The sequence below is a fragment of the Brassica napus genome, chromosome C3 (assembly GCF_020379485.1).
Source record: "Brassica napus cultivar Da-Ae chromosome C3, Da-Ae, whole genome shotgun sequence".
NCBI classification, from domain to species: domain Eukaryota; kingdom Viridiplantae; phylum Streptophyta; class Magnoliopsida; order Brassicales; family Brassicaceae; genus Brassica; species Brassica napus.
The window spans coordinates 59,071,980-59,096,943 of NC_063446.1; the positions used below are offsets into that span (position 1 = coordinate 59,071,980).

Genomic DNA, 24,964 nt, shown 5'->3' on the forward strand with positions numbered 1-24,964 from the left:
CCGAACCCGATGTAAATACCGAATGGATCTTGTTTTGTGGTATTTCGGGTTATGGGTATTATCCGAACCGAACCCGAATCTAAATGGATATCCGATAGAACCCGAAAAATTCAAACCTCTAAAAGATCTTGTACCAAACATGATCTCAATTCCTAATATATATCCAAAATACACTAAGAAATATTGAACATCTAAAATACTTATCTATTACACGAAGGTTGGTGGTTCTATTACATGAAGGTTGATGGTTGAAGATGGCCGTTGAATCTTGAAGTATTTAGATTTAGATTTTGTTTTCGTTAAACAATGTTTCTCATTTCATGAGAACTGGGTTTTCGTTTTATGCTTTTATTTATTGGGTTTTCTTTTTATCAGTAAATATGTTTACTTTTCGTTTGATTTTGAATGATCACGGTTGATGTTCCTTATTTTTGAATCGATTTTACTTAAGTTTTGGTTACAAAATAGGTACAGATCAGGTATTTTAAAACTGAAAAACTGGTTTTACTCATGATTTGGTTATAAAATAAGTAAAAATCAGGTACTTTTAAACCGAAAAATCGATTGGGACCCGAACTCAAAAGTATATTGGGTTGTACCGGTTCTTTAAAGATTTACTAACCCCGACCCGAACCCGATAGAACCCGAACTGGTCCCGAACCGAACTTTCATATAATCCGAATGGGGCTGATTTTGATAAACCCGAAAAACCGAAACCCGATTGGATAAAACCGAAACCCGATTGGGACCCCGAATGCCCAGGCCTATTGCCCCCAAAAAAATTCATTATCCTAATAAAATAAATAATTTTTTTGAATAAATGTTAAATTGGATTCAAAACAAAAAAAAAAAACTTTTTTACAATGAATGCTACTTGTTTGAGTTTGTGTAAGTCTACTATTCTACTTTTTTTTAATAGAGATATATTTTATTCAATCCGAAATGGGGATTCAGATTCGATTATCAGAACAAAAAATACCCAAGTCAACATATTTCAACCCAGATTCGGTTACTATCCCCCACTTTGCTAAATAAGAATCATCTCGATGCAAACCATAGTTGCATTGCCTTGTCATATTTCTTATGAAGTTTCCCACGCATTGAATCAATACGGTTCCGGATGTGTTTGTCGATGTTCCTTGCTAGCAGAGATTGATCTGTAGAAGGCTCATCGTGACGACGTGCGTTTCTCTCTCTCCAAATAGAGTGGATAGCAGCCTGGAAAGCAGACCGTAGCAAAAGCAGAGTATTGCAGTCCAATGTTGTGTCCGTAAGACTACGTAGAATATCATCCCAGTCACCAGAATATCGATTCCCCATCAACTTCATTGTGAGTTTCCTCAATAAAATAAATTTCGTTTACTCAAATTTGTTATCTTCTCCATTAAAAAGAAGTATACTTTAAATTTAATTTTACTATCATGTGGGATATTACAAAAAAATTCACTTCTTTTAAAATAAAGTCTAATACTCTCGTTAATTGTATTTTGGTCATTTGACAAGCCCTTAGATATACACATGTTGTCTATCCCCTAGACTATATTTGCGAAGTGATTTTGCCACCTGTCTTTTCTACAATCAATTTCACAAAACAAATATGACATGACTACTGAAATTGATGACATGTCTTATAGTTTAATATGACATGAAGACATGAATAATTGCATTTAATGTTAATTTATATTTTTGGTAAATTTTTTAAAATATGGTAATAACTCATATATTACAATTAATGTCAATTTATATTTTTGGAAATTGTTTTATAATATGGAAATAACTCATAAATCATCATTAAAATAAATATATTCAAATATGTCATTATAAATTTCGAAATATAATATAATTATACATTTTAAAAAATTATATATTTTTAAATTATACAATTTTATTACTAAAATTTTCAAAAATGTATACAATTTTTTTAGAAAATTATAAAAATTTAATCGTAAAATCATTAATTTTTTATGTATCTACAAATTTTATAAATATTATTTAATTTTAATTTTTGGTAATTATGCAACTTTTACAAATTTATTTAATATATTTAATTAAAATAGATAGATAGAAAAATCTATCTAAGATTATAATTTCAAATATATACATGCATATTCTTAAATATAAATTTTTATGTTTAATTAAATCAAATTTATATTAAAATATTGATACAAAAAAGAAAATTTATGATATTAATAAAATTTTATTTTAAAATATAATTTATATTTTTCTGTTAAAAAATATTTTAAATTTTTTTACTACACATGGTGCAGGAAGACACCTGGTTAAATATAATTCTAAAGTCTAAAATAATAAATCAAACACTAATATAACACCTAACATTACGAATGCATTTAACTATACCGGTTTAGTTGGTCCAATTTTATTACAAAACCAGCCATCATACGACTCATTAGGTCATAGTGGAAACTTAGCTCTCTTATTTGAAATGTTTTTCGATCAAAACGAATTTTTGTTTTTATTTTCTTTTTATTGCTTGAAGTTTTAAAGTTTAAAGTTTCCATAGATTTATAAAAATAATAATATTACAAGTAAAATTTTATGAAATTTGTGATGAAAACAAATATATATATTTATATAAAATATGTTTTCGCTTTATATATATATATATATATTAATATAAAATTACATATATATTATTTTTAAAAATAGATCTCAACTATTAAGAAATTGGAAGACATTGGATTGGACCCGGAACAGTCACACCGCTTGTCCCTCACTTAAGCCAAGCCGGCCATGGTCCTCACCAAACTGACTCATATTTTCTTGCATTAGAAGTTTATATGCTTCTACAAGTTTAGAGATGATAAAGGGAAGATATGATATAGAAAATCTTAAAACTTCATCACAAAAACATGTGGTCAAATCCGATCAACTAATATGGGATCGAGTATGCTTTTTGGAGTAAATGTCTTAATTTATGATAAATTATCTTATATACAAGTCATTTATTTTATAATAATACAATTACGATTCTAATAAATAAGATATTTTTCCTATTTGTAAGTAAATGCTTTTCTTTTCAGATATAAATCATAAATATCTGAAAGTGTATACCAATCATAGACATGTGTAAGGAAATAATCTTTGATGAGCATTGTTTAGAATCTGTTTAAATTGAAATACAATGTCACCAAAATTCTCTCTCTCAACCATACTTACTGGCATATGCCTTCCATTTCCATTTCTTGTTGCTCTGGCATATATTGCTTTTTAAATAAAACCTTTAGGAGGTGTTATTGGTTTATATATTTTGATTTATGTAGAAATTCATATAGTATTTATAAATCCAAGTAAAATATGCAAATCCGGAGGTTTTTCCTCGGATTTGAGTCTTTGTATTTTTAACTAAAAAATCCAAACAAATCCATTCAAATCCATTATAAAATCAAATATATTAGTAAATCCGTACGATTGAATAACACTTGATTTGATACAGAATTTATAAATCATTAAACCAATAACACATAATTTTAATACAGATTTGAAAATCATAGAACCAATAACACTAGATTTAGTTCGGATTTTCAAATCCATTAAAATACAACAACCAATAACCCCTACTTAATCTCATCAACAATCGCCAACTTCTTTGTAGATCACGGGCACATTTACACAATTTTGTCAAAATGATGATCATTGTATGGTTTATCACGCTTGTGAGGTCCAAAATTTTCGGTTTATTCATTTTTCTCTGATAAATTTAATTATATTTTCTATTCATTTTTCTCTTATTTTTCCAAATATTTCAGTTTCACCGTTCACATATAATCTTTCTACTATTTTACCCGACAGAAAATTACTTAGTTAATCTGTTATTTTGATCATATTAATTTACTTTTTTTTTGCTTTAATTAAAACTTTATTATTTTGCTTGTGTTTTTATTTATAAGGGTCAAGTCGTATTTTTATCTTCATTTATAGAAAAAAATAATTGATCAAAACATGTAAGTACATAGACAAAGATAAATAACTATAATTTTTTCTTTTTATTTTACATTTTGCTTTAGCTAAAATATAATTACATGATCTGTTTGTTTTGATTATGTGGATTATGAAGGAAATTCTGGTCACGACCATTAGTTTCTTCCATTGAATTGGCGAAAACATATCTTATCACTACCAACACTTCACAAATATCTCAAAATTGCTAAATAGCAGAAAAACCTATTTCTTCAAACCATCATTTGGTCATTTGGGGCTTATATGTGCATCATATTTTGTAAGTTCAATGACAATTATTTTTCATCAATGATCGTTTACTCATGCTTCCGTTATCATATATGGTTGTTTTAGGGTGTATAATTTCTTACTTCGAATATATGATGTCGTCCATAATAACAAACTTCTTTGGCAATCACGAACACATATACACAAGTTTAATATAGCATCATATGGTTGATCACACTTTTAAAATAACAAATTTATACCAAATGTGATTTTTTTAAAGTTAGATTTATTAATCGTCGCCGCTATTATAGCCAGCGTCTATAAATAAAATTAGTTCTAAAAAATTTAGATATCATAAATATTTAAAGTAAATTCAATAATTTTAAATAATTTAAATGCCAAAATTTCACAAAATCTACTTTCTTAAATTTCTAGAGCCATTGACTTAAATTTTACTGAAAACTGATCATGTCTGTGAAATTTTCCGTTTATAACGATGACAGAGTATATAGGTGTTATGGGGTTATGTATAGTTATTTGCATCTTCTACAAGCTTGTAAGTTTAATCTCAGTTTCTAATTGTCTTCCTCTTTACTGAAATTCTTTGATAACTATTTTCCAATAGGTTTGATTAACGGATGTGCGTCTGCCATCGTTCATCGCCAACTCTACCGGTGAATAATCAAAATTCGAATTATACTCGTGCGTCGGCCTATTATTAGGCCCATTTCATTTGACGCCAAATCGTACAATTCAATAAATTAACGTAATGTGAAGCAGACATTCGCTAGTAAAATTAAGAAATTTTTTAAAAAAATAATGTTAAATTATAAAATATTGGGGGGTTTTTGCACACACACACAGGACAAAAAAAACTGAGAATTGACTAGAATAATAGTCAAAAAGATGTGACGCCATACCAAACGGTAGATGTGATTTCAAACACATATTCTCTCTCTCTCTCTCTCGTTTCCTTCAATTTATCACCTTCCCGAAGAAGAGGAGATCAGGAGATTAGAAGAGGAATCAGAAGAAGAAGAAACACAGTGTTTGTACTTTGTATAATAAATGGAAGCAATCAGAAAACAAGCTTCAAAGCTCAGAGAACAAGTGGCCAGACAGCAACAGGTTCTCTACTCCCTCTATATTGAATCATAAAAAACCCTAAATCAATTTCAAATTTTAAGTCTAATCCCCTTGTTAGTTATATGGTAAAGCGAATGTTTTTTGCCTGCTTTATTGCTCATAGATGGGATTGATCCTGTTCTTGATCTGGGGAGATGATTTCGTACTGATGTTTCTCTGTTTTTTTTGATGTTTCAAGGCTGTCATGAGACAATTTGGGGGAGGAGGCTATGGAGGTTCAGATACTGTAATAACCGACGAGGAAGAGTTACATCGGCATCAGAAGCTCGAGAAGCTTTACATCTCAACACGTTCTGCTAAGGTTTACTTTTCTCCTGCTTGAACTATACTTCTCTCTTGCTACTGTTTTACTGAAGTTTACTTCTTCGTCTTCTCAGCATTTTCAACGGGACATTGTTCGTGGTGTTGAAGGATCCATCGTCACAGGATCCAAACAAGTCGAAATAGGTAAACCTTTTTTTTGTTTTATGCATCACTCTTATTGCCAGAGGTTTATAAAATTCTTTTTTGTGATTGTTCTGGTTGCTACTAGGTACAAAGTTGTGTGAAGACAGCAGGAGATATGGTTCAGGAAATACATGTACAAGTGGCAACACACTAACAAGAGCTTCACTTAGTTTCGCAAATGCTCGGGATCAAATGGAGAAAGAGCGCGGAACTCTATTGAAGGCTCTTGGAACACAGGTTTCACTTGAAACAAATTGATGCACTTCTTTTTTCTTTTGTATTAAAGCAATATAGCTAAGTTTTACGTTGATGAAGTTATTATTAGGTCGCTGAGCCACTAAGGGCAATGGTAACGGGAGCTCCATTGGTGGATGCTCGACATTTAGCACAACGCTATGAACGGATGCGACAAGAGACTGAATCTCAGGTTATACTTAATGCCGCGCCTCTTCTTTTTTTATGTGCTCTCTTTTTTTATGTTAACTTAAAACACGTTTTTATTGAACCGACACTAGACTATTGAAGTATCAAAACGACAAGCTAAGGTTAGAGAGAATCCTGGTAATCCAGAACTAGTAATGAAATTGGAATATGCTGAAGCAAAACTACAAGATCTTAAATCAAATATGACCGTACTGGGTAAGGAAGCAGCTTCTGCCATGGCTGCTGTTGAAGATCAGCAACAAAACCAAACTCTCCAGCGGCTAATAACTTTGGTACTAACTTAGGAGTTGTTTTATCTTCATAATCATTTACTCTGTGTTTTGTTTTGTAAAATGTTTTTTTTAATGATAAAAAGGTTGAAGCAGAGCGTATTTATCACCAAAGGATCCTTGAGATTATTGAAAGGCTAGAAGGAGAGGTATAAGTAGTATATTGGTCACTCACAGCTTTCTTCATTGTTTTAAAAAAACATAACTACAATTGTATAGATGAGAGTTGAGCAACAAAGAATCGAAGGGCCTCAAACTCCACAAGTAGATAACATCACATCTTCGCCTCCTCCTCCTAATTCATATGAAGAAGCTAGTAATGGAGTCAATGCTTCTCATATGCATAATGGAACATCCGATGCCATGGGATATTTCTTAGGAGAGGTTAGTGAACTTTGTTAGATTCAGAAGAGCTTACTTAATCTCTTGATTTGCCTATGATCAAATTTTGTTTTTTTGGGCGCAGGTCTTGTTTCCGTATCAATCTGATTCAGAATTTGAGCTTAGCTTATCGGTTGGAGACTATGTTGTTATCAGAGAGGTTAGCATATTAGATTACCAGTCTTTCATGGTTTAGGACACGTATGATCTGTGAGGACTCATTTACAAGGCTTTTTTTCTTTTGCGGATCCAGGTAACGAGCAGTGGGTGGGCAGAAGGAGAATGTAAAGGCAAAGCAGGTTGGTTTCCTTTTGACTATATCGAGAGAAGGGATCGTGTGCTTGCCGCTAAGGTCATAGAGGTTATATAATGTCATTCTTTTGGTGGGTTTTGGTGATACTTTGGGTCTGGTCATGTTTCTCTACTTATTAACTTACAATAAAGAGCAAACATATTTTTTACCACTTTGATGAAGCAAGTCGGGTGTTTTCCAATCTGATCAGAGCCTAGCTCTAACCGCAACTTGGCTTCATCGCATTCATAGCTTATTGTACCTTTCATAGTCTCCTCTCTACAATCTGTAAGAGACAACTGCGATCCAAACCGCACTTCATCCCTCTCTTTAACGGCCTCCATAATATCTTTCCCTAACGCGCCGCTCAAATCTTCCCTAGTAGTTGAGAAGCTGAGGCGTGCCTAATTCGATTTTGTTGTAACTACGTTATCAATCAAACATAAAATTTCAAGATCAGTAAAGAATAACATTTAACGTTTTTCAACAACATAAATCTTAGTAACCTTTGGATAGAGGAAGTAACAAGAGTCATGTTCTTTTTCCTTTTTTGGTAAAATGTTAAAATTTTATACATTTTCAAATTTTTTGAGTGTTGCAAGCAACTTATTACAACACGGAATAAGAAACAAAGAAACAACTCAACTCAAGCAAACAAAAAGATACCATCAAGGATTCAAGGAGGTCTTATACAAGAGAGTGATATTCTTGTAAAGGAAAGAAGCTTGGAGGTTTCATCGGAGACATATATCATTATTAATACGTACGAAATTTTTTTTTTTTCTTTTCGACATGGTAAGTGTATTTCAAATATCACACCACATGACACGTGAGAAAAGGAAAAGCATGCACGTGAGCCAGCTGCGCAATGAAGCTGAAAAAGTGAGTCATATGACAACTACTTAGCTTCGATAAGCAGACACTTCTGTATCTATCACGTATAAGTAATTGATTCGATAAAATCCTAAAAATCTATGTCGCATTCTGTCTTTATAGTTCTTTTTTGTTCCAAACATTAATTGTTGGGGTCAAAAATATCATCCAAACTTACGTGTTCCCAAGAGGCCAAGACAACTTTCCAATTATCGTAGTTGTTCTTATAATAATAGCTAATGATAGTAACTACTATTATTCCTCATAACAGGGTACTGCTTAAGCACTATGTCGAGCTAAAATGAATACTCTTCCAAAAGATGTATGAACCTTATTTTATTATCATAGGACAACTGATATTTGTAAAAAATAATAAGAACATAAATCAAAATTACAATACTGAAATATAAGAATAAAGAAGAATTGCATAGTCAAGATGGTTAATCTCTTTTATTAAATATTTAAACGCCTTGTAGTGTGACAGTTTCATAGCGCTCGGATTCCTAAGATACAACTGCAACATTGTTTTTGTTTACTATCACCGAAAAATAGAATCTATCGAACATAATTTTGTGTTGTACTCTCGGACTCAAAAAACTAAAAAAATATTCAAACAGAGGATCTTGGTTTTGTTGTTGTTGATCGTATGAAATCCATTTTTCTAAATGGCTTATTAGCCTTATATAAAAAAAAAGAGATTGAGAAACACAAGTTAATGGCTTTTACAAAACCAAAACTTACAAATGCATTATGGAGACTTTTAATACATATATTAATCACAATAAAGATGAGCCAAACACTATTATCACCTAGATTTTATTGTGTGATTAAAATGAAGATATTATGTTTGACCAATTTGAAAAACACTAAAATATACTTCAATATGGATCTGCTTTTTTTGTGTAAAATTAATTTAACACAAAAGATTTTTTTTTTGATAAAATGTGAATATTATACCAAAAAGGAACAAGAGTAGATTTACAAGGGCTTTAAAGCAAGAAGTTACATATGGCTAAAAAAAAAACCGATATGGAACTAGAGCAAACTAGGGATTAGGCAACATGATCTAGGCGAACCTAAACCACTGAGATAAGAGTCCTTGACAACGCTTATGGGGTAAGCGAGCAAGGAGGGTGTCTCTCAAAGTCTTGTTGATCTTACTGAACAAGACGGATGTGGATGCAGGAGAACCATTATGGAGTCTGTTGTTCCTTTCTCCCCACAGGAAGAAAACCACCGCCTGAACAAGAAGCTTCTTTAGCGTTTCTGAGAGGCCTGGCGTGTCAGTGAGCATCCAAGCGATAAGAGAATCCCAGTTATGAAGAGTGAGGTTCTGTTGTCCAAGACGAGGGAGAATGGCTGCCCATAGCTGATCAACAACGCTACATTGCAGGAACACATGGTCACGAGATTCCTATCCAGAGCCACACAGACAGCAAGTTGGAGAATCACATAGGCCCCAGTTCGCTAACCTTGATACCATGTAAGAGTAATATATTTCTTATATATCAAGAATGTACATTAGAGAGCTTTATATACAAGTCTAAGCTAGGGTATTAGAAGTACATTAAATGAGAACATATATTATGTCCATATATGAAGAGATACTAGAATCAATCAAGTATTATGATTGATCCTTAATATCCCTCACTGGTAAGCGGTTCAGGGTTGTCACCCAGAAGTTGAAGGCATGCTTAGGAACTGCATGTTTGAACCAAACAGACTTCTCCCAATAAATCGGAGGAGCAGTTTGTCTTATAAGCTCCCACGTTTTTTTGATAGAAAACACTTGGGCTCTGTTACCAAGCGGCCCCCAGCAGTAAGCATCAGCATTGTCTGCGTTAGTAGGCGGTAGGATCTCCAGCAAAGTAGTTCTCAGGCAAGCGAGAGGGCGTACGACAGCGAGAAGATGGGAGGAGCCAAACTCCCTGACGAGTTCCATCTCTGACTGTAGCTGTGATAGGAATACCAAGCCTGGAAGGGCCAGTCGTACCGATGAAGTCAATGAGAGGACCATGAGGAAGCCAATTGTCAAACCAGTAGCTAGCTTGCTGTCCATTCCCTATGTTACAGCCAATCAGATGACGAGCCAGGGGCCGGAGAGAGATCAGAGATTTCCAAATCCAAGAGTGACCTGGTTGTGGTTCAGCATTCCAGTAAGTACACCTTTTTAGGTGGTGTTCTCTGTTCCAAGTAACCCAAAGCGAGTTAGTACCAGCGAATTGTAACCAAACCAGTCTGAGAGTGAGAGCCTTGTTCCATAGAAATAGGTTTCTCAATCCAATTCCACCCTCGCTTTTCGGAAGGCATAAGTCATACCACGAGACCTTAGCATTTCCGCGAGCGTCGGGGTTGGAGGACCATAGGTAGTCTCGATAGATTTTCTCAATCTCCTTAATGCACCCCTTAGGGAGAACAAAGGTAGAGAGCCAGAAATTAATCAAGTTGTTTATTACCAATTTGATAAGCTGCAGTCTTCCCGCATAGCTAAGCAGTCTAACCTTCAAGCTTTGGATTCGCCTCCTTATGTTGTCAACAAGAGGCGAGTACTCAGACTTTTTAAGGCGCCGATGATGTAGAGGCAGACCCAAATATCTTATGGGGAGAGTGCCCAAGAGATAGCCACTAGCGTTTAGAGTAGTTGTTTATGTGTCATCCATGCCCGCATGGAACAGAGCAGTCTTTTCCTTATTCAAACCCAGCCCAGATTGGAGGAAAAACTCATCCAGAGACTCTACTATACCAGTGAGAGAGTTGCTTGAGCCGTCAAAGAAGATCATGAGATCGTCGGCGAAGCAAAGGTGTGAAATTTTCAGGTTCGGTCCTAGAGGATGATACCCAATAAGGCCAGAGTCGAACTTCTCTGTGAGCAGAGATGAGAATACCTCCATAGCGATGATGAAGAGCGTTGGGCTAATAGGGTCCCCCTGTCTTAGGCCACAACCACCGTTGAAGTACCCACAGTGCTCACCATTGACATTTATAGAGAAGGAAGTGGTTGTAATGCAGTTTCTGATCCAGTTGATGAAGATACCTGGGAAATCAGCGGCTCGGAGGACTTCCAGAATGAAAGGCCAGCTTACGAAATCAAAGGCCTTCCTTATGTCAAACTTCAGGAGACCCCTAGGAGAAGCGTTCTTAGATCCAAATCCATGCACTAGCTCTGTAGCGAGGAGGACATTCTCCATAAGGAGACGACCTTTGACAAACACATACTGTGATGGAGAGATCATAGATGGCAGCAACTTCTCCAAGCGTCTTGCAAGAATCTTTGAGACCACCTTATAGACATCATTACAACACAAGATAGGTCTAAACCCACTCATCCTCTCAACTTCTGTTGATTTAGGCACTAAGGTAATAAATGTGGCATTCCATTATTTGAGGATATGACCTGAAGAGAAGAACTCTTGCACTGCTTGAGTGAAATCGTTCCCTATGATAGGCCAAGCTCTTCGGTAGAACTCTCCTGTGTAGCCATCAGGGCCAGGCGCCTTATTGGCAGGGAGATCAAACACCTCCTTCTTTATCTCCGCTTGGGAAACTAGTGCCATGAGCATACCTTTACAAGCCTCGTCACATTTAAAAGATGTTAGACGGTGGATTTCCCCAATATCATCATTAGAGAGAGATGGGGAGGAGCTACCAAGGAGGTTCGTATAGTAGTCCACACAATGGCTTTTGATATCATTGATATTCTCTAGCCTGTTGTTCTGGTCATATATTAGGTAATGTATCTGATTCCCTGATCTTTGGGTCTGCATAGATCGATGGAAAAGAGAAGAGATACAGTCCCCCAGCTTCACCCAAGTCACCCTTGATCACGGATAGATAAACTTTTCTTCAGCCTTTGCCAGCCTAACCCAATTTTGATGGGCTTTTCTTTCTCTTTCGGCAGAAGTAACCGATGGAGAAGATAAGAGATCAACTTGAGCAGATAGCATACCAACATGTAACTCTTGGACCCGTTTTTACAAGTCAGAATAATGCTCTCTGTTGATGTCTTTTATCACTGATTTCAGTATCTTGAGTTTTTTGGAAAACTGGAACATAACAGTTCCTGGAATGTTGGTGTTGTCCCAGAAGGCCTCCAACCGAGGGGTGAACGGCTCGTGATTCATAAGGAAGTGAGAGATCTTGAAAGGTTTCTTGCTTTTGGCCCGCGAGCTAATGATGACAGTACTTGGACAGTGATCCGAAAAGTCCATATCACCAAAATGACCATAGGAGATTGGGAAAGAGAGGAGCCAGTTGTCATTGACAAGGATCCTGTCAAGCTTCTTCGCGAGGAGTTTTGCTGTCTGGTTATTCCACCAAGTGAACATACTGCCCCGGTAGGTAAGATCTGAGAGGCCTGAGCAAGAGAGACAATCCCGAAACTGCATCATACCTTTAGAGATTCTAGTACTACCAGAGGAGCTATCGGCGGGATCAATAGATTGGTTGAAATCCCCTAGCACCACCCGGGGCTCGGAAGCAATTATGGGGTCAGCTGACAGAGCACTTATCTCCTCCCATAACAGTTCCCTTCCGTTCTTACAGTTTACCCCATAAACGTAAGAGACCGCCATGTCAGTTGAAGAGTTAGGCAGACGGACAATGGATGTGATCATCTGCTTAGACTTTGAGTGTAATAATAATAAGTTAATGGATATAATGTCCAATTAACAAATTAAGACCATAGTCCAAATCCATAATCTATAAAGTAGTTATTTGTTAATTTTTACATTTAGCCAAATTTTGAAGCTTTATAAACTTTTCAAGTAACTCACTTTAAATTTTCATTTCTCATTCAAACTACTACGATTTTGACATATGGTTACACTACTTCATAGTGTCAAACATTCGGTTATTTTGACGAACATTCGGTTACACTATTTCATAGTGTCAAACATTCGGTTATTCTGACGAACGTTTTCGTCAAGAAACTTACCGAAATATGGTCTAAAACCATTTTGTCAAAATTCCACCAAAAAAGACTCTATTTAGTTTAGTTGCTAAAACAAATGAAACGAAACAGCTTGGGTTTTGGATCATATGGCCAGCTAAACGGTATAATCTTATTTAATAAGTATATTTTGAATTGTGTGTTGTTGTTGGTATATCAACTAGCGTTACATGTGTTAAATGAAAATAAATTATTTTAGCGTTAGTCAATAGCAATAAATTAATATTCTGCTGATTGTAAACGAATTAAACCCCCTAGTTTCACACCTGATTATACGGAATTACCCTTGCTAACTCGTTGATTAATCAAATGCCTGACAGAAGTTCGTCAAGTTATATGCAGAAATTAAAGGGTAAAAAGGGGAAATTATCGAGCCATTGTCATTCCCGCTCGTCTCGTGGCTTGAAAAACTTTTAAACTGGTGCGCGCTTTTTTTACTACTAGGTCACACGGTGATTGTCACAGCAGCATACGGTAAAAATATTTTAAATAAATGAAAAATATTAAGTTGTCGTTCTCCTCCCTGTCAACTACCACAATTAAATAATTAAATATATGTAAATTTGGAAAGGCACAGAAAAAAACAAAATTCAAAATCTGAATTCTCAGCCTCCTCGTTTCTTCACCAAGGAGGAGAGAGAGAGAGGCATCTACATCAATTCGACCTTCTTCCTTTCTCTCTCTACAGCACATTCGCTTAAAGAAGACGAAACAATTGGTCTCACCTTCTCTCTCTACCAGCAAAACCGAATCTAAAGGAGAGAGAAGAGAAGGAGGCTACAATGATTTATTCTGTCTCCAGCCATGTGAGCTCCCACTGACACATTCTCTGCACCTTCTTTCGAAATCGTTTTTAATTACTTGATTCTTCTTCACCGTGACCTAGTCGCCGGAGTTGATCATCTAGGTTTAGTGGATGGCTTCATCGTTCTCGAACCGCAGACCACCAAGTCCCGCTTCTTCCACTTCTTCTTCTCATCTCAGCAGCCGTCTCATTCCCCGTTCCTCCTCCACCTCCGCCTCTTCCTTTACCAACTCCGGCTCACGATCCATGACGACGCTTAGTCGCACCTTCTCCGACTCGGGGCTAATCGGCGGCTCCGGGAGCTTCGGAACTGCGTCGCCTGTTCCTTACCCGTCGGAGGAGCTTCTCGGCGAGCCTGTGGAGGAGACTGTTAGCTCCGAGCGGGATAGTATCTCCGTCACCGTTCGTTTTCGACCGTTGAGGTATACAAATAGATCTGATCGCCGTGGACCAGATCTCCCAATCGATGCAATTCGAGTGGTTTAATTATTGGGATTTTGAAATTGATTTCTGTTTTTGGTTTTGTTTGCAGTGATAGAGAGTATCAGAGAGGAGATGAAGTTGCTTGGTACCCCGATGGGGATACCATGGTTAGGCACGAGTACAATCCTCTCACTGCTTATGCATTCGGTATTGCCTTCTAACTCTATTTTTCGGATGATGGTTTATTTGTGGAGATCATATCATTTTCTTGCTGAGTGAATATTTTTTTTTTCAAAATTTGTTGATGTTCAGATAAAGTTTTTGGACCACAAGCAAATACTATGGACGTGTATGACGTAGCTGCAAGACCAGTAGTTAAGGCAGCTATGGAAGGTGTTAACGGTATGCAAATCTCCGCTAGGCCAATTGGTCTCCATGTTAGTATTGCTTGCAGAAAATCTTCTGACCCAGTGTTGCGACTTTGACAGGAACTGTTTTTGCTTATGGTGTTACAAGTAGTGGAAAGACCCATACAATGCATGTAAGAGTTTTCTTTTCTTTCCCTTTTATACGTTTCTCTCTTATGAATCTGGATCTATTTTGCAACTTAGTTCTCCGTAGATACCGCCTGCTGGTTGTTTTGGATTTACTGTAACAATTTACATGGACCACTTCCACTTGACATAAACTGTAACTGATGGTTACGTGAATTTGAAATACTCTTGTGAAACGAAATTTGAAGGTCTTCATTTAGATTGACCGTGTTTATCTTTAGTTAAGTAGCTGGATGAACGATTGGATATCAAATTCTCATCCAATCAAGTAGAACATATCTCTGATATTGTTTTCGTTTTGCCATTGGTTCTTTTGCAATATGCTTAGGGTGATCAAGAATCTCCTGGGATCATACCGCTAGCAATAAGAGACGTGTTCAGTATCATCCAGGATGTAAGTGGTTTTCACGTCTTTTCTCATCCTATCACGTCTTTTTCTCCAATGAATTCATGTTCCCTAATTGGATTCGTCTCTATATTTCAGACTCCAGGAAGGGAGTTCCTGCTCCGTGTTTCATATCTTGAAATATACAACGAGGTTAGTTGTCTATCCTTGATATATGACTCGCTAAGCCCTGCAAAATAAACTTTTAGGTTGGGATTGTTTTCCTACTCTTATACATTATCACTGGGAACTATACTGCTTAAATATGTATATATAAATTTGGCTGATTACTCATCACCGTTTTGCTTTTACTTGAGTGTTTGTATGTTTCATCTGTCTACAGTTTATCTGATCTCTGTCCTTGTATCAGGTGATAAATGATTTACTGGATCCAACAGGCCAAAATTTACGAGTTAGAGAGGATTCCCAGGTTTGCTTAACAACTATTGAATGCTTAACTTAACTTTTCTCTCTCACACACACGTGCAAGTCTATAACATTGTGGTCGAAATAGAAACATTAAGAACGTATTAGTTTCGAATCACTATATGATGTGAAGTCGCTTATATATTAGTTCACATTGCACCCGTCCTGTTGTATGAATCAGTTTGGTTAAGTACAAAGTGTAATATTTGTTTCTAGGGGACTTATGTCGAGGGTATCAAGGAAGAAGTTGTTTTGTCTCCTGGTCACGCACTATCCTTCATTGCAGCTGGTGAAGGTAATTATAAATTTTTAACTCTGAAACATGTCTTGATATTCTTAACTCTGTTTATTCCATCTCTCTAGTGCTCTTGTTTCAATGGCAGAACATCGCCACGTTGGTTCAAATAATTTCAATTTGATGAGCAGCAGAAGTCACACTTTATTTACACTGGTATCTCTTCAAGCTCCATAAATTTGTCAAAGGGTAATTTATTGCCTCTTACTACATGTTTTAAGTCTAATTTGTATCTGTTGCAGATGATTGAAAGTAGTGCTACTGGAGATGAGTATGATGGAGTTATTTTTTCTCAACTCGTAAGTGTTATTTGTTTAACTATTGTATAAGATTATTTCTTTCAAGAGGGGCTCTAACTATATAATTTCTTGTTTAGAATTTGATTGATTTGGCTGGATCTGAGAGTTCCAAAACTGAAACAACTGGATTGAGGAGGAAAGAAGGTTCATACATAAACAAGAGTCTTCTAACTCTTGGAACTGTAGGTCTCTTTTCTTAGTTTGGGCTATCCTTCCATTTACCATTTGTTCTTAAATATGTAATGATAACATGTCAATCAAAAAACACTGTTACTGCAAAATGATGGATTTGCTAATAGGAACAGTTCAATTAGCTTCGACATCCCATTGGTGGCATTAAAGAATCATGAAATAATTTGCAGTTCCACTGGGAATACACTTAGGATTTTGATTTCGTTTCTTTTTTTTTTTCATTGATCTGGTGTGCTAGTGTTTCTTGATGCTTGACTTTCTAATAAATAGTATGTCATCCTTCTTGTTTTTGTCTGTCAATAGTAGCATCATTAGTCACTTAAACCTTTGAGATAGTAGGGCGTTTTAATTATTTCTTGCTGTTTCATTTATGAAGGTGATTGGAAAACTTAGTGAGGGTAAGGCAACTCACATTCCATATCGTGACTCTAAGCTAACTCGTCTTCTGCAATCATCACTAAGTGGCCATGGGCATGTTTCGGTGAGATCTTTTGTATTTGGTGAAATATTTCCCTAGCGGTACTCTATACTCTTGTCTATATTGACTATCTGTAATAAGCGCTACTCCACCGTAACAACATAGAACTAATTCAGTATTTTGTTTTCCTTCTTTTCTTATAGCTCATATGTACAATTACTCCCGCGTCAAGCAGTAATGAGGAAACTCATAATACATTGAAATTTGCCAGCAGAGCAAAGAGTATAGAAATATATGCTTCACGCAATCAGGTGATCTTTTTAGCATGCTTTACAATAAGGTACTTCACTATACTTAAGGTACAACTACAACCTATGCTCAATGCTATTTTTAATGTCCTAAAAGCAGATTATAGACGAAAAGTCACTGATTAAGAAATATCAAAGAGAGATCTCAATCCTCAAACTAGAACTTGATCAGTATAGAAAGGGTATGCTTGTTGGTGTCAATCATGAAGAGTTAATGAGCTTAAAGCAACAGGTTCTGACTTCTTTTAAGATCACTGTTATCCTGAATATATTTTGCTGTGTTCTAAACTGACGGGTTCTAAAGTCAGTGACTGACCTATCTATTTATTTCTCATAACAGTTAGAAGAAGGTCAAGTGAAAATGCAATCAAGATTGGAGGAAGAAGAAGAAGCCAAAGCAGCTCTAATGAGCAGAATCCAAAAGCTTACCAAGCTCATACTGGTCTCTACCAGGAATTCTATTCCTGGATATTTGGGCGATGTACCCACTCTCCAGCGCAGTCTCTCTGCGGGTAAAGATGATGTAAGTTTTCTGATATAACCTAAATGATAATAATTTCAGTGGTTCAGCTAGTTATTTCATCCATTGTGAGGTGAACCAACAAAAGAAGTTCTGGAAATAGGTGGTTTTGTTGATTTAACCTGAATAAATTTTGCTTTTGGTCAAAGACCAAGTAGTTTATTATTCTATCAGCTGCTTTACTGCTGCATGCTGCCTCCACATCACAGAAGCTGTTTTAAAACACAATTGGTCATTTTGTGTTGCTTTTTCGCTTTTCAGAAATTGGCTTCTCCGATCTTGGATAATGATAATCCGGGATCTCCATCTTCTACCTTGGCTCTTGTATCAGATGCTTCCTTAGGTTTTAGCCACCAGAGATCTTCCAGTAAATTGAATGGCGAAACCTCACCGGAGGCAGAATCTACTCAAGTGAGTAAATTACCCCCAAAGTATGTATTGATTGCCAGAACTGGCATCTGATAGTTGTGGGCGTATGACCTTTTGTAGGGTGTCATGACGCCAGATGAAATCGACCTTTTGGTTGAACAAGTTAAGATGCTTGCTGGTGAGATAGCATTCAGTACAAGCACACTAAAGCGTTTGGTGGATCAGTCCGTAGATGATCCAGAAAACTCACAAACTCAGGTAAAGATACTTTCTGATATTTCTGTACTATGCCATTGAAGGTCCGTTTTATAGATACGTTTTGTGATTTTTCAAACAGTACTTGATTGTTTACCTGAAGTGACTCATTTACCTTTAGCTCAGATAACGAACCTAATAAATTGTTGCATGCAGATACAGAATTTGGAACATGAGATTCAAGAAAAGCAAAGACAAATGAGGGCCTTAGAACAGCTCATAATTGAAAGTGGTGAAGCTTCAATTGCCAATGCATCACTGGTTGAGATGCAACAGGTACTTAACCTCCACATCTCATTCACTGCGAGAAAATGATCTTGGTCACTGGTTCAAGGGTCAGCGCCTTTCAGCTAATATATCACGTTCTTTTGTTGTTTTCAGAAAGTTATGAGTTTGATGAGCCAGTGCCATGAGAAGAGCTTTGAGCTGGAGGTGAAAATTTATTCTTCTTTTTAAAATATCACCTTGCTTACTACAGCAGCCAAATCAAAAGCCATATGTCTAACTTGGTTCTATCTATGGAACAGATCAAATCAGCAGACAATTGCATTCTCCAAGAACAACTACAGAAAAAGGTTGGTAGGATGTTTTCCTCCTTTCGAAATTGTGCATAAGTCTTATCTTTTTCTCTCCATTCTTCTTGCTTCTATTTGATTCATACATTGAACATTGTTCTCTGGAAAGTTCTTCTTACCAAACTTTCTCCAACTATGTAGTGCACCGAGAACAAAGAACTACATGAAAAGGTGAACCTTTTAGAGCAACGTCTGAATGCAGTATCTAGTGAAAATTCTTCACCATCTTGTTCCAATAATACGGTATCTGGAGAGTATGCAGACGAACTAAAACGGAAAATACAGTCGCTGGTAAATCTACAAACATGCATACATTCTCAGTTATCATAAGTATCCTAGTAAATATTTACACGCTAAACATAGACAATACATCAATCTGATCATCTCTTTATACTTACATTACCTTTTCTTCTTGCGTGGATGTTTTTTACGTTCCGTATTTAGGAAATAGAGAACGAAAAGTTGAAGCTAGAACATGTTCAGATTGTGGAAGAGAACAGTGGTTTACGAGTACAAAATCAAAAACTAGCTGAAGAAGCTTCATACGCTAAGGAACTAGCCTCTGCTGCTGCTGTTGAGCTGAAAAATCTGGCCAGTGAAGTAACAAAACTCTCACTGCAAAACACAAAGCTAGGCAAAGAATTGGCAGCTGCAAGAGACTTGGCTCAAACGCGTAATCCAGTAAACGGAGTTAATAATCGCAAGTACAGCGACGGGGTAAGGTCAGGAAGAAAGGGAAGGATCTCTTCAGGCAGGTCAAGTGGTGATGAGTTTGATTCATGGAATCTCGACCCGGAAGATCTGAAAAAGGAGTTGCAAGCAAGGAAACAGCGAGAGGCGGCTCTTGAGTCTGCATTGGCAGAGAAAGAGTTCATAGAAGACGAATACAGGAAAAAAGCAGAAGAAGCAAAGAGAAGAGAGGAAGCTTTAGAAAACGATTTGGCAAACATGTGGGTACTTGTTGCCAAGTTGAAAAAAGACAATGGTGCGTTGTCTGAAATCAATGGCGCCGACTCTCTAAGGGAATTGGAGAAGAATCAAAGCAACGTGGTTCTGAAAGAGAGACAAGTCGCGAGTGCACCGAGGCAGCCTGAAGTGGTTGCGGTATCTAAAACCGAAGAGACACCAAAAGAGGAACCTCTTGTTGCTCGTCTCAAGGTAAATATAACGAGATGAACTTTCTACATTGTTTACCTGTGAAGTAGTCTTTCCTTTACAAATGTTTAAAGAAGATTTTATAACAATGAGACAGGCACGAATGCAAGAAATGAAGGAGAAAGAGATGAAATCACAAGCGAATGGAGACGCAAACTCTCACATTTGTAAAGTGTGTTTCGAGTCACCCACGGCAGCAATTCTGCTCCCTTGCCGCCATTTCTGCTGTAAGTCACAACTTCATCTCCAGGAAACCTGCTTACTCTCTTTTTTTTATCTTTTAAAAAAATCGAATTAAAAGATGTTTCACTTTACAGTATGTAAATCATGTTCCCTCGCATGCTCTGAATGCCCAATCTGCCGCACAAAGATCTCTGATCGGCTCTTTGCGTTTCCGTCTTGACAAAGGCAACAAAGGTACCTTTTTACAAGTGAAAGCAAAATGTTGTTAGGTAACATTCCATTTTGGGTTCTTTTCGTAATAGAAAATGTTCAAACCAAACTGAAACTAAAATCCTAGTTCGGATGAGTTTGGTAAAGTTTTTGTTTCTCTGTCACAGCTTGTACGTCACAGTTTCGGCCTTGTTTCTTCGATTTATTAGAACCTGAGTTTAACCGATTTAAGCTTAATAGGTTCAGTGTTCGGATGTTTCAAAAAAAAAAGGTTCAGTGTTAGGATTCATAATTGGAGGAACTTAGATCATGATCTTCACTCACATTAATTTACTTTGACACCTCGTAGGTTAGATGAGTTTCTTAAATAAAATTACAAAAAAGATGTAAACATATTAATCAGGTTGGATGATCTTGCAGGTGTCATGAAGTGTGGGTGAAGCCTGTTGCTATATATTTTGTTGATGGGGTGGTTGAATAGTTTTAACATGGACTCATTTTGTATGTAAGATAATATAATTATATTTATCACTAAAATGTGAAAAGGGATTCTTTTGCATATCACCAAAACTGCAAAAGGTTGATGGGGTTGCCGATCATGACCATTGTGCAGCAAAAAGAGAAAAAATCATTTGATGTTGGTTTAATTGACCATTCCCTTGAGAATTCATAATTTCATATTTGGCTAATTGGTTGGTTCCACAGATCCAGTTACTAGTTATATTAGTGACCATCCAATATAGTTGGACGGTAGTCAAAGTTGTCAATCGAAATCCGAATTTTTGTTGACAAAGACAAACAAATTCTTCCTTACAGAAAAAAAATAAAAATTATACTTTGAGAAATACAGAAACAACAAAAGTTTGTTTGATTAGTAATCTCAAACTCCAACAAACCAAATGAAAAGGTTCAGGAAAAAGGTTTTTGTTCCCAAAACCCTTGATGAAGGTACTGTGAGGAAGAACCATCGTAAACCATATAGGACTCATTGTTATTAGTATTCATAGTGTTATCCTCATAGGAGACACAAGAAGGATGTTCAAGCAGATCCTCCACTCTCCAACCCGGTAACGTTTCCATCAAGTACTCTGATATACTGCCCGTACCACCCGATCCGGAACCAGAGTCGCTTACTTGATGATAGTTTTCATCTAACCCGTAATAGTAATTGCTTGTAGTTGTCGAAGGAGAGCTCGCAAAGACCTCACTGGAGGCCGAGCTCGGGACCTCACCTGATACTGATTTAGGTCTGGTTTTGGCCCGGCTCAATGCTGCTGTAGAGTTTGAATTGGAAGCTTTCGGGTATGTGGATGGAGAGGCAGAGATCTTGACGCCGGTAAGGAGGAATCTATTGTGTTTCTTAGTGTGTTCATTAGCTTGGTGTATTGGAATGTCACACTCTCTGCATAGTATTGCTCTGTCTTCTTGGCAAAATAATAATGCACGCCTCTCCTATCATATGGATAAAGATTTGATTCCATTTAATAATAGTAGTAGATAATCAAAGAGGACTATTGTTTTGTAATCACGTATTCTCTAAAAGTATTTGTATTATTTTATTTATTTTTTAGATTTGACCTCTTTTTCCCTAAAAGATATTGCTCTTTATTCTTTTATTGAAAGAAGGGAAAAAAAAGAATATCTTTTAGATATCTTTCTCTTCACTGCTTCACCTTCCCAAAGAAGAAAGTAATTTTAAAATACTGTAAGTAACTCGATTCAATTGGTTAATTACCTAATTTTGATGCACTTCCTAAGAACTTATCAAGAATTTAGTAATCTCAATCTTTATCATGTTTCAGTTTTTATGAAGGCAAGTAAAGTTGGAAAAAATTTCCAGGAAAGAAAAAGGAAAATCAATCATATTCTCACCAACCAATAAGTAAATCTCAGAAGAAGAAGAAAAAGGTAAACTGATTGTGAAATCCAGGTTTCATCAATAGTAACACACATCCAAATATTCATGGAAAAGTTTGAGAATGTTCTTGAAAACCAAAAGATAGATATGTTTTGAATTTGTTCTTACCCCGCATATATCACAGAGAGGAGCATCTTTGAAAGTAGGAGAAGTGAGAGAGAATCGTTGATGTTTTCCGGCAAGCTTATTAGCGAAATGAACATGGCGATCACAACCATTACAAAGAGCTGCTTCATCTGCACAACAGAACACTGAAGCTTCTTCTTTATCACACACATCACACCAAATCTTCATCTTTCACTCTGCTTTTTTTCTTTTTAATAAAAACAAAGATTTTTTTATTTATTTCCTCTCTGAAAAAGATTTTGTTTTTCTAGATTTCACAAGATTGGCTCTGAACTCACTATCTTTCTCTCAACTTGGATCCTTGGACCAGTACTATACAATAGTATTTATAAAGACATTCATGTGGGGTGAGTGTATGTAATATGGTGTATGTAGAGATGATGATGATGGGTATGAGTGTGGGCAAAAAGGGTAAGAATAATGTGATGGCTTTATAGATAAGCAGCTTAGCTTTCCTTTGTCTTTTTCTTTTTACTCTTCCTCTCATTTTCTTGATAGCTACTCTCTCCCTAGCTTTGAATTGCCCACATTGATTTGCTTTCGCACCCGGTTCCTTCCGGTTTTTATTTTCTTTATTTTCCCTTCTAAATTCTAATATTGCATCAACTGTATGTTATTATTACTTTTTCTGGATGTCGAAGTGCTTAAGTTCTAAGGAACATACACCTCTTTATTGTTACATGTAACGATCTCTAAACACGGATTGAAGAACTATATATTTCGTAACTCATAAGCTTCAGTCACGTTTTGCATTGAATTTTTGATTTCATATAGAAGGAAGCAGGGATTAATAGTAATTTGCCAGACTTAAGCCACTTAAGTTTCATTTTATCTAATACGAATTAATATTGGTTAGTTGCCAAGCTCTCGTTTGAAACGTGCCTTAAAGTGGACATGTCATGCCTAGCTATCTATCTATTCATGACCAAGTTTACATTAATGTAACACGTACTTGTGTTTAACTGTTTTTAGATAAGATGGTTTGTAAAAGGACTACTGCACCATAATTTTTTGATAGTAAATGATAAATTTTCCTAAACTAGCTTTCCTATAAGCGTTGCATTAAACATAACTAACTATTGTGCCAAAAAAATGCTCATGATGTAAACTTAAGTATTTAAAATCTGTAACTTCTTATTATTATTAATCAATCATAAGGTGCCCTTGAGAGTTACAAAAAGATAAAAAGAAAGACATAAATATGGAAAATGTACAAATACAAGGAAAATGAAACTAGGGTTTTCCCTTCTCTAAGCCGTCTCTCTCTCTCTCTCATGCGGCCGCCTTTCTTTCTCTAGGTATTGGGCCGGTTATAGACCAAGCCGGTTATGGACATCCACAATATGATTTATAACATTCCCCCTTTGATGCCATAACCATTTAGAGCTTGTAATGTGCTTTAATGTTGCCTCATTAAAACCTTACCAGGAAAACCCAATTAGGACAAAACCATGGTGAAGGAAAAAGAGTACAACACACATTACTCCCCCTGATTAACCTCTCCAATTTTCTGTAATCCGTGGGTGATGAAGATCTTGGACATAATACGCTTCGTCCTCGAACATGATAGTTGGTTCTTCTTTACCATCGGCCATGCCACAATCTGATCAAACATATTGAGTCATCGACCTCAAACACACACACAAAAAATCTTGGATGATGTTGCTGTGATATGCGTGTACCACCATGTGTAAAACATAACCTGTCTGAAAACAAATCAACAAAACCAAATAACCCTTCTTTGGGCTGGTTAGTATAAACCAAAATCAAAGGCTTCTTCATCGTCCTTATTATGGACCAAACAGATCAGTATCTAAAACAAGACTTCTGCATCGTCCATCTCAGGACTAAATGGACTTCTTTATCGTCCACCTTTGGACTGAATGGATCAGTGTCTAAAACAAGTGATCTCACGCCCATGTACTAGATAATGGGTGAGACTGGTCCATATTAAATCTTTGAGTACCCTTTTTTGTATATACTATTTGATGCACAAGAATTTCATTGTTAATGTACTCAAGCTGTAATCCCAAACAAAAATTTGTTTTCCAAAATCTTTCATCTCAAACTCTTTCTTGAGATATTCAACTGTTTGGGAAATTGTATCCAGAGGTTCCTATGATATTCAGATCATATACTTTGATGATTATTAATATTGTTCTCGAGAACTTGATGTACTTTCAGCTCAATACCCTCTAGTACTTTCATTATCCAGTGGACCATATAAATATGCAGTCACTACATCAACTTGCTGCAAGTCTAATTTTCTCTCTTATATAGCCAGACTTATGAGAAATCTAAAAGTAGTTGCATCCACCACATGGGAGTATGTCTCCTCATAATCTATTACTGGTCTTTGTGAGAATCCTTGTGCAACATCAGCTTTATATCTCACGATTTCTATTCTTCACAAGACCCATTTATATCCACTGGTTTTAACATCATATGGCGTCTTAATCATATGGCCAAATACGCATTTCTTCTTTAAACTATTTAACCCCACGTTTTCATTCAATCCAATCTGTTCTACGAGTGCGCACTCTTATATTGATGTGGGTTCATG

General features: G+C 36.1%; 4 protein-coding genes across 5 annotated transcripts; 2 read left to right on the plus strand and 2 right to left on the minus strand.

The window, feature by feature from the left end:
- Positions 1-5,052: 5,052 nt before the first annotated feature.
- LOC106402823 (SH3 domain-containing protein 2-like) lies at positions 5,053-7,336 on the plus strand. Its single transcript, XM_013843619.3, has 10 exons — positions 5,053-5,313; positions 5,510-5,632; positions 5,709-5,778; positions 5,864-6,015; positions 6,104-6,205; positions 6,294-6,494; positions 6,578-6,640; positions 6,711-6,875; positions 6,958-7,032; positions 7,126-7,336. The coding sequence occupies exons 1-10, from the start codon at positions 5,254-5,256 to the stop codon at positions 7,240-7,242; spliced, it is 1,128 nt and encodes a 375-aa protein (XP_013699073.1). The 5' UTR covers positions 5,053-5,253; the 3' UTR covers positions 7,243-7,336.
- A 1,767-nt stretch (positions 7,337-9,103) lies between these two features.
- Positions 9,104-10,096, minus strand: LOC125583200. Its single transcript, XM_048749827.1, has 2 exons — positions 9,713-10,096; positions 9,104-9,451 (listed from the first exon to the last, which is right to left on the minus strand). Exons 1-2 carry the CDS (start codon positions 10,094-10,096, stop codon positions 9,104-9,106), a joined length of 732 nt encoding a protein of 243 aa, XP_048605784.1.
- Positions 10,097-13,548: 3,452 nt separating this feature from the next.
- On the plus strand, positions 13,549-21,006 carry LOC106406013 (kinesin-like protein KIN-7D, mitochondrial). Of its 2 annotated transcripts, XM_013846593.3 has the most exons (26): positions 13,549-13,791; positions 13,872-14,212; positions 14,323-14,420; positions 14,526-14,615; positions 14,702-14,754; positions 15,096-15,161; positions 15,252-15,305; positions 15,523-15,582; positions 15,795-15,873; positions 15,962-16,029; positions 16,116-16,172; positions 16,250-16,354; positions 16,741-16,845; positions 16,986-17,093; positions 17,191-17,322; positions 17,431-17,613; positions 17,872-18,021; positions 18,100-18,237; positions 18,391-18,510; positions 18,616-18,666; positions 18,762-18,809; positions 18,951-19,100; positions 19,254-19,967; positions 20,062-20,191; positions 20,282-20,381; positions 20,778-21,006. In XM_013846593.3, the coding sequence occupies exons 2-25, from the start codon at positions 13,902-13,904 to the stop codon at positions 20,365-20,367; spliced, it is 3,156 nt and encodes a 1,051-aa protein (XP_013702047.1). In that variant the 5' UTR covers positions 13,549-13,791; positions 13,872-13,901; the 3' UTR covers positions 20,368-20,381; positions 20,778-21,006. The 2 variants fall into 2 exon arrangements, with proteins under 2 accessions (XP_013702047.1, XP_048606281.1); XM_048750324.1 differs by having other exon boundaries at positions 13,577-14,212.
- Positions 21,007-21,124: 118 nt separating this feature from the next.
- LOC106406014 (B-box zinc finger protein 20) lies at positions 21,125-22,805 on the minus strand. The gene is made up of 2 exons (XM_013846595.3): positions 22,384-22,805; positions 21,125-21,809 (listed from the first exon to the last, which is right to left on the minus strand). Exons 1-2 carry the CDS (start codon positions 22,567-22,569, stop codon positions 21,267-21,269), a joined length of 729 nt encoding a protein of 242 aa, XP_013702049.1. The 5' UTR covers positions 22,570-22,805; the 3' UTR covers positions 21,125-21,266.
- Between the last annotated feature and the right edge of the window lie 2,159 nt (positions 22,806-24,964).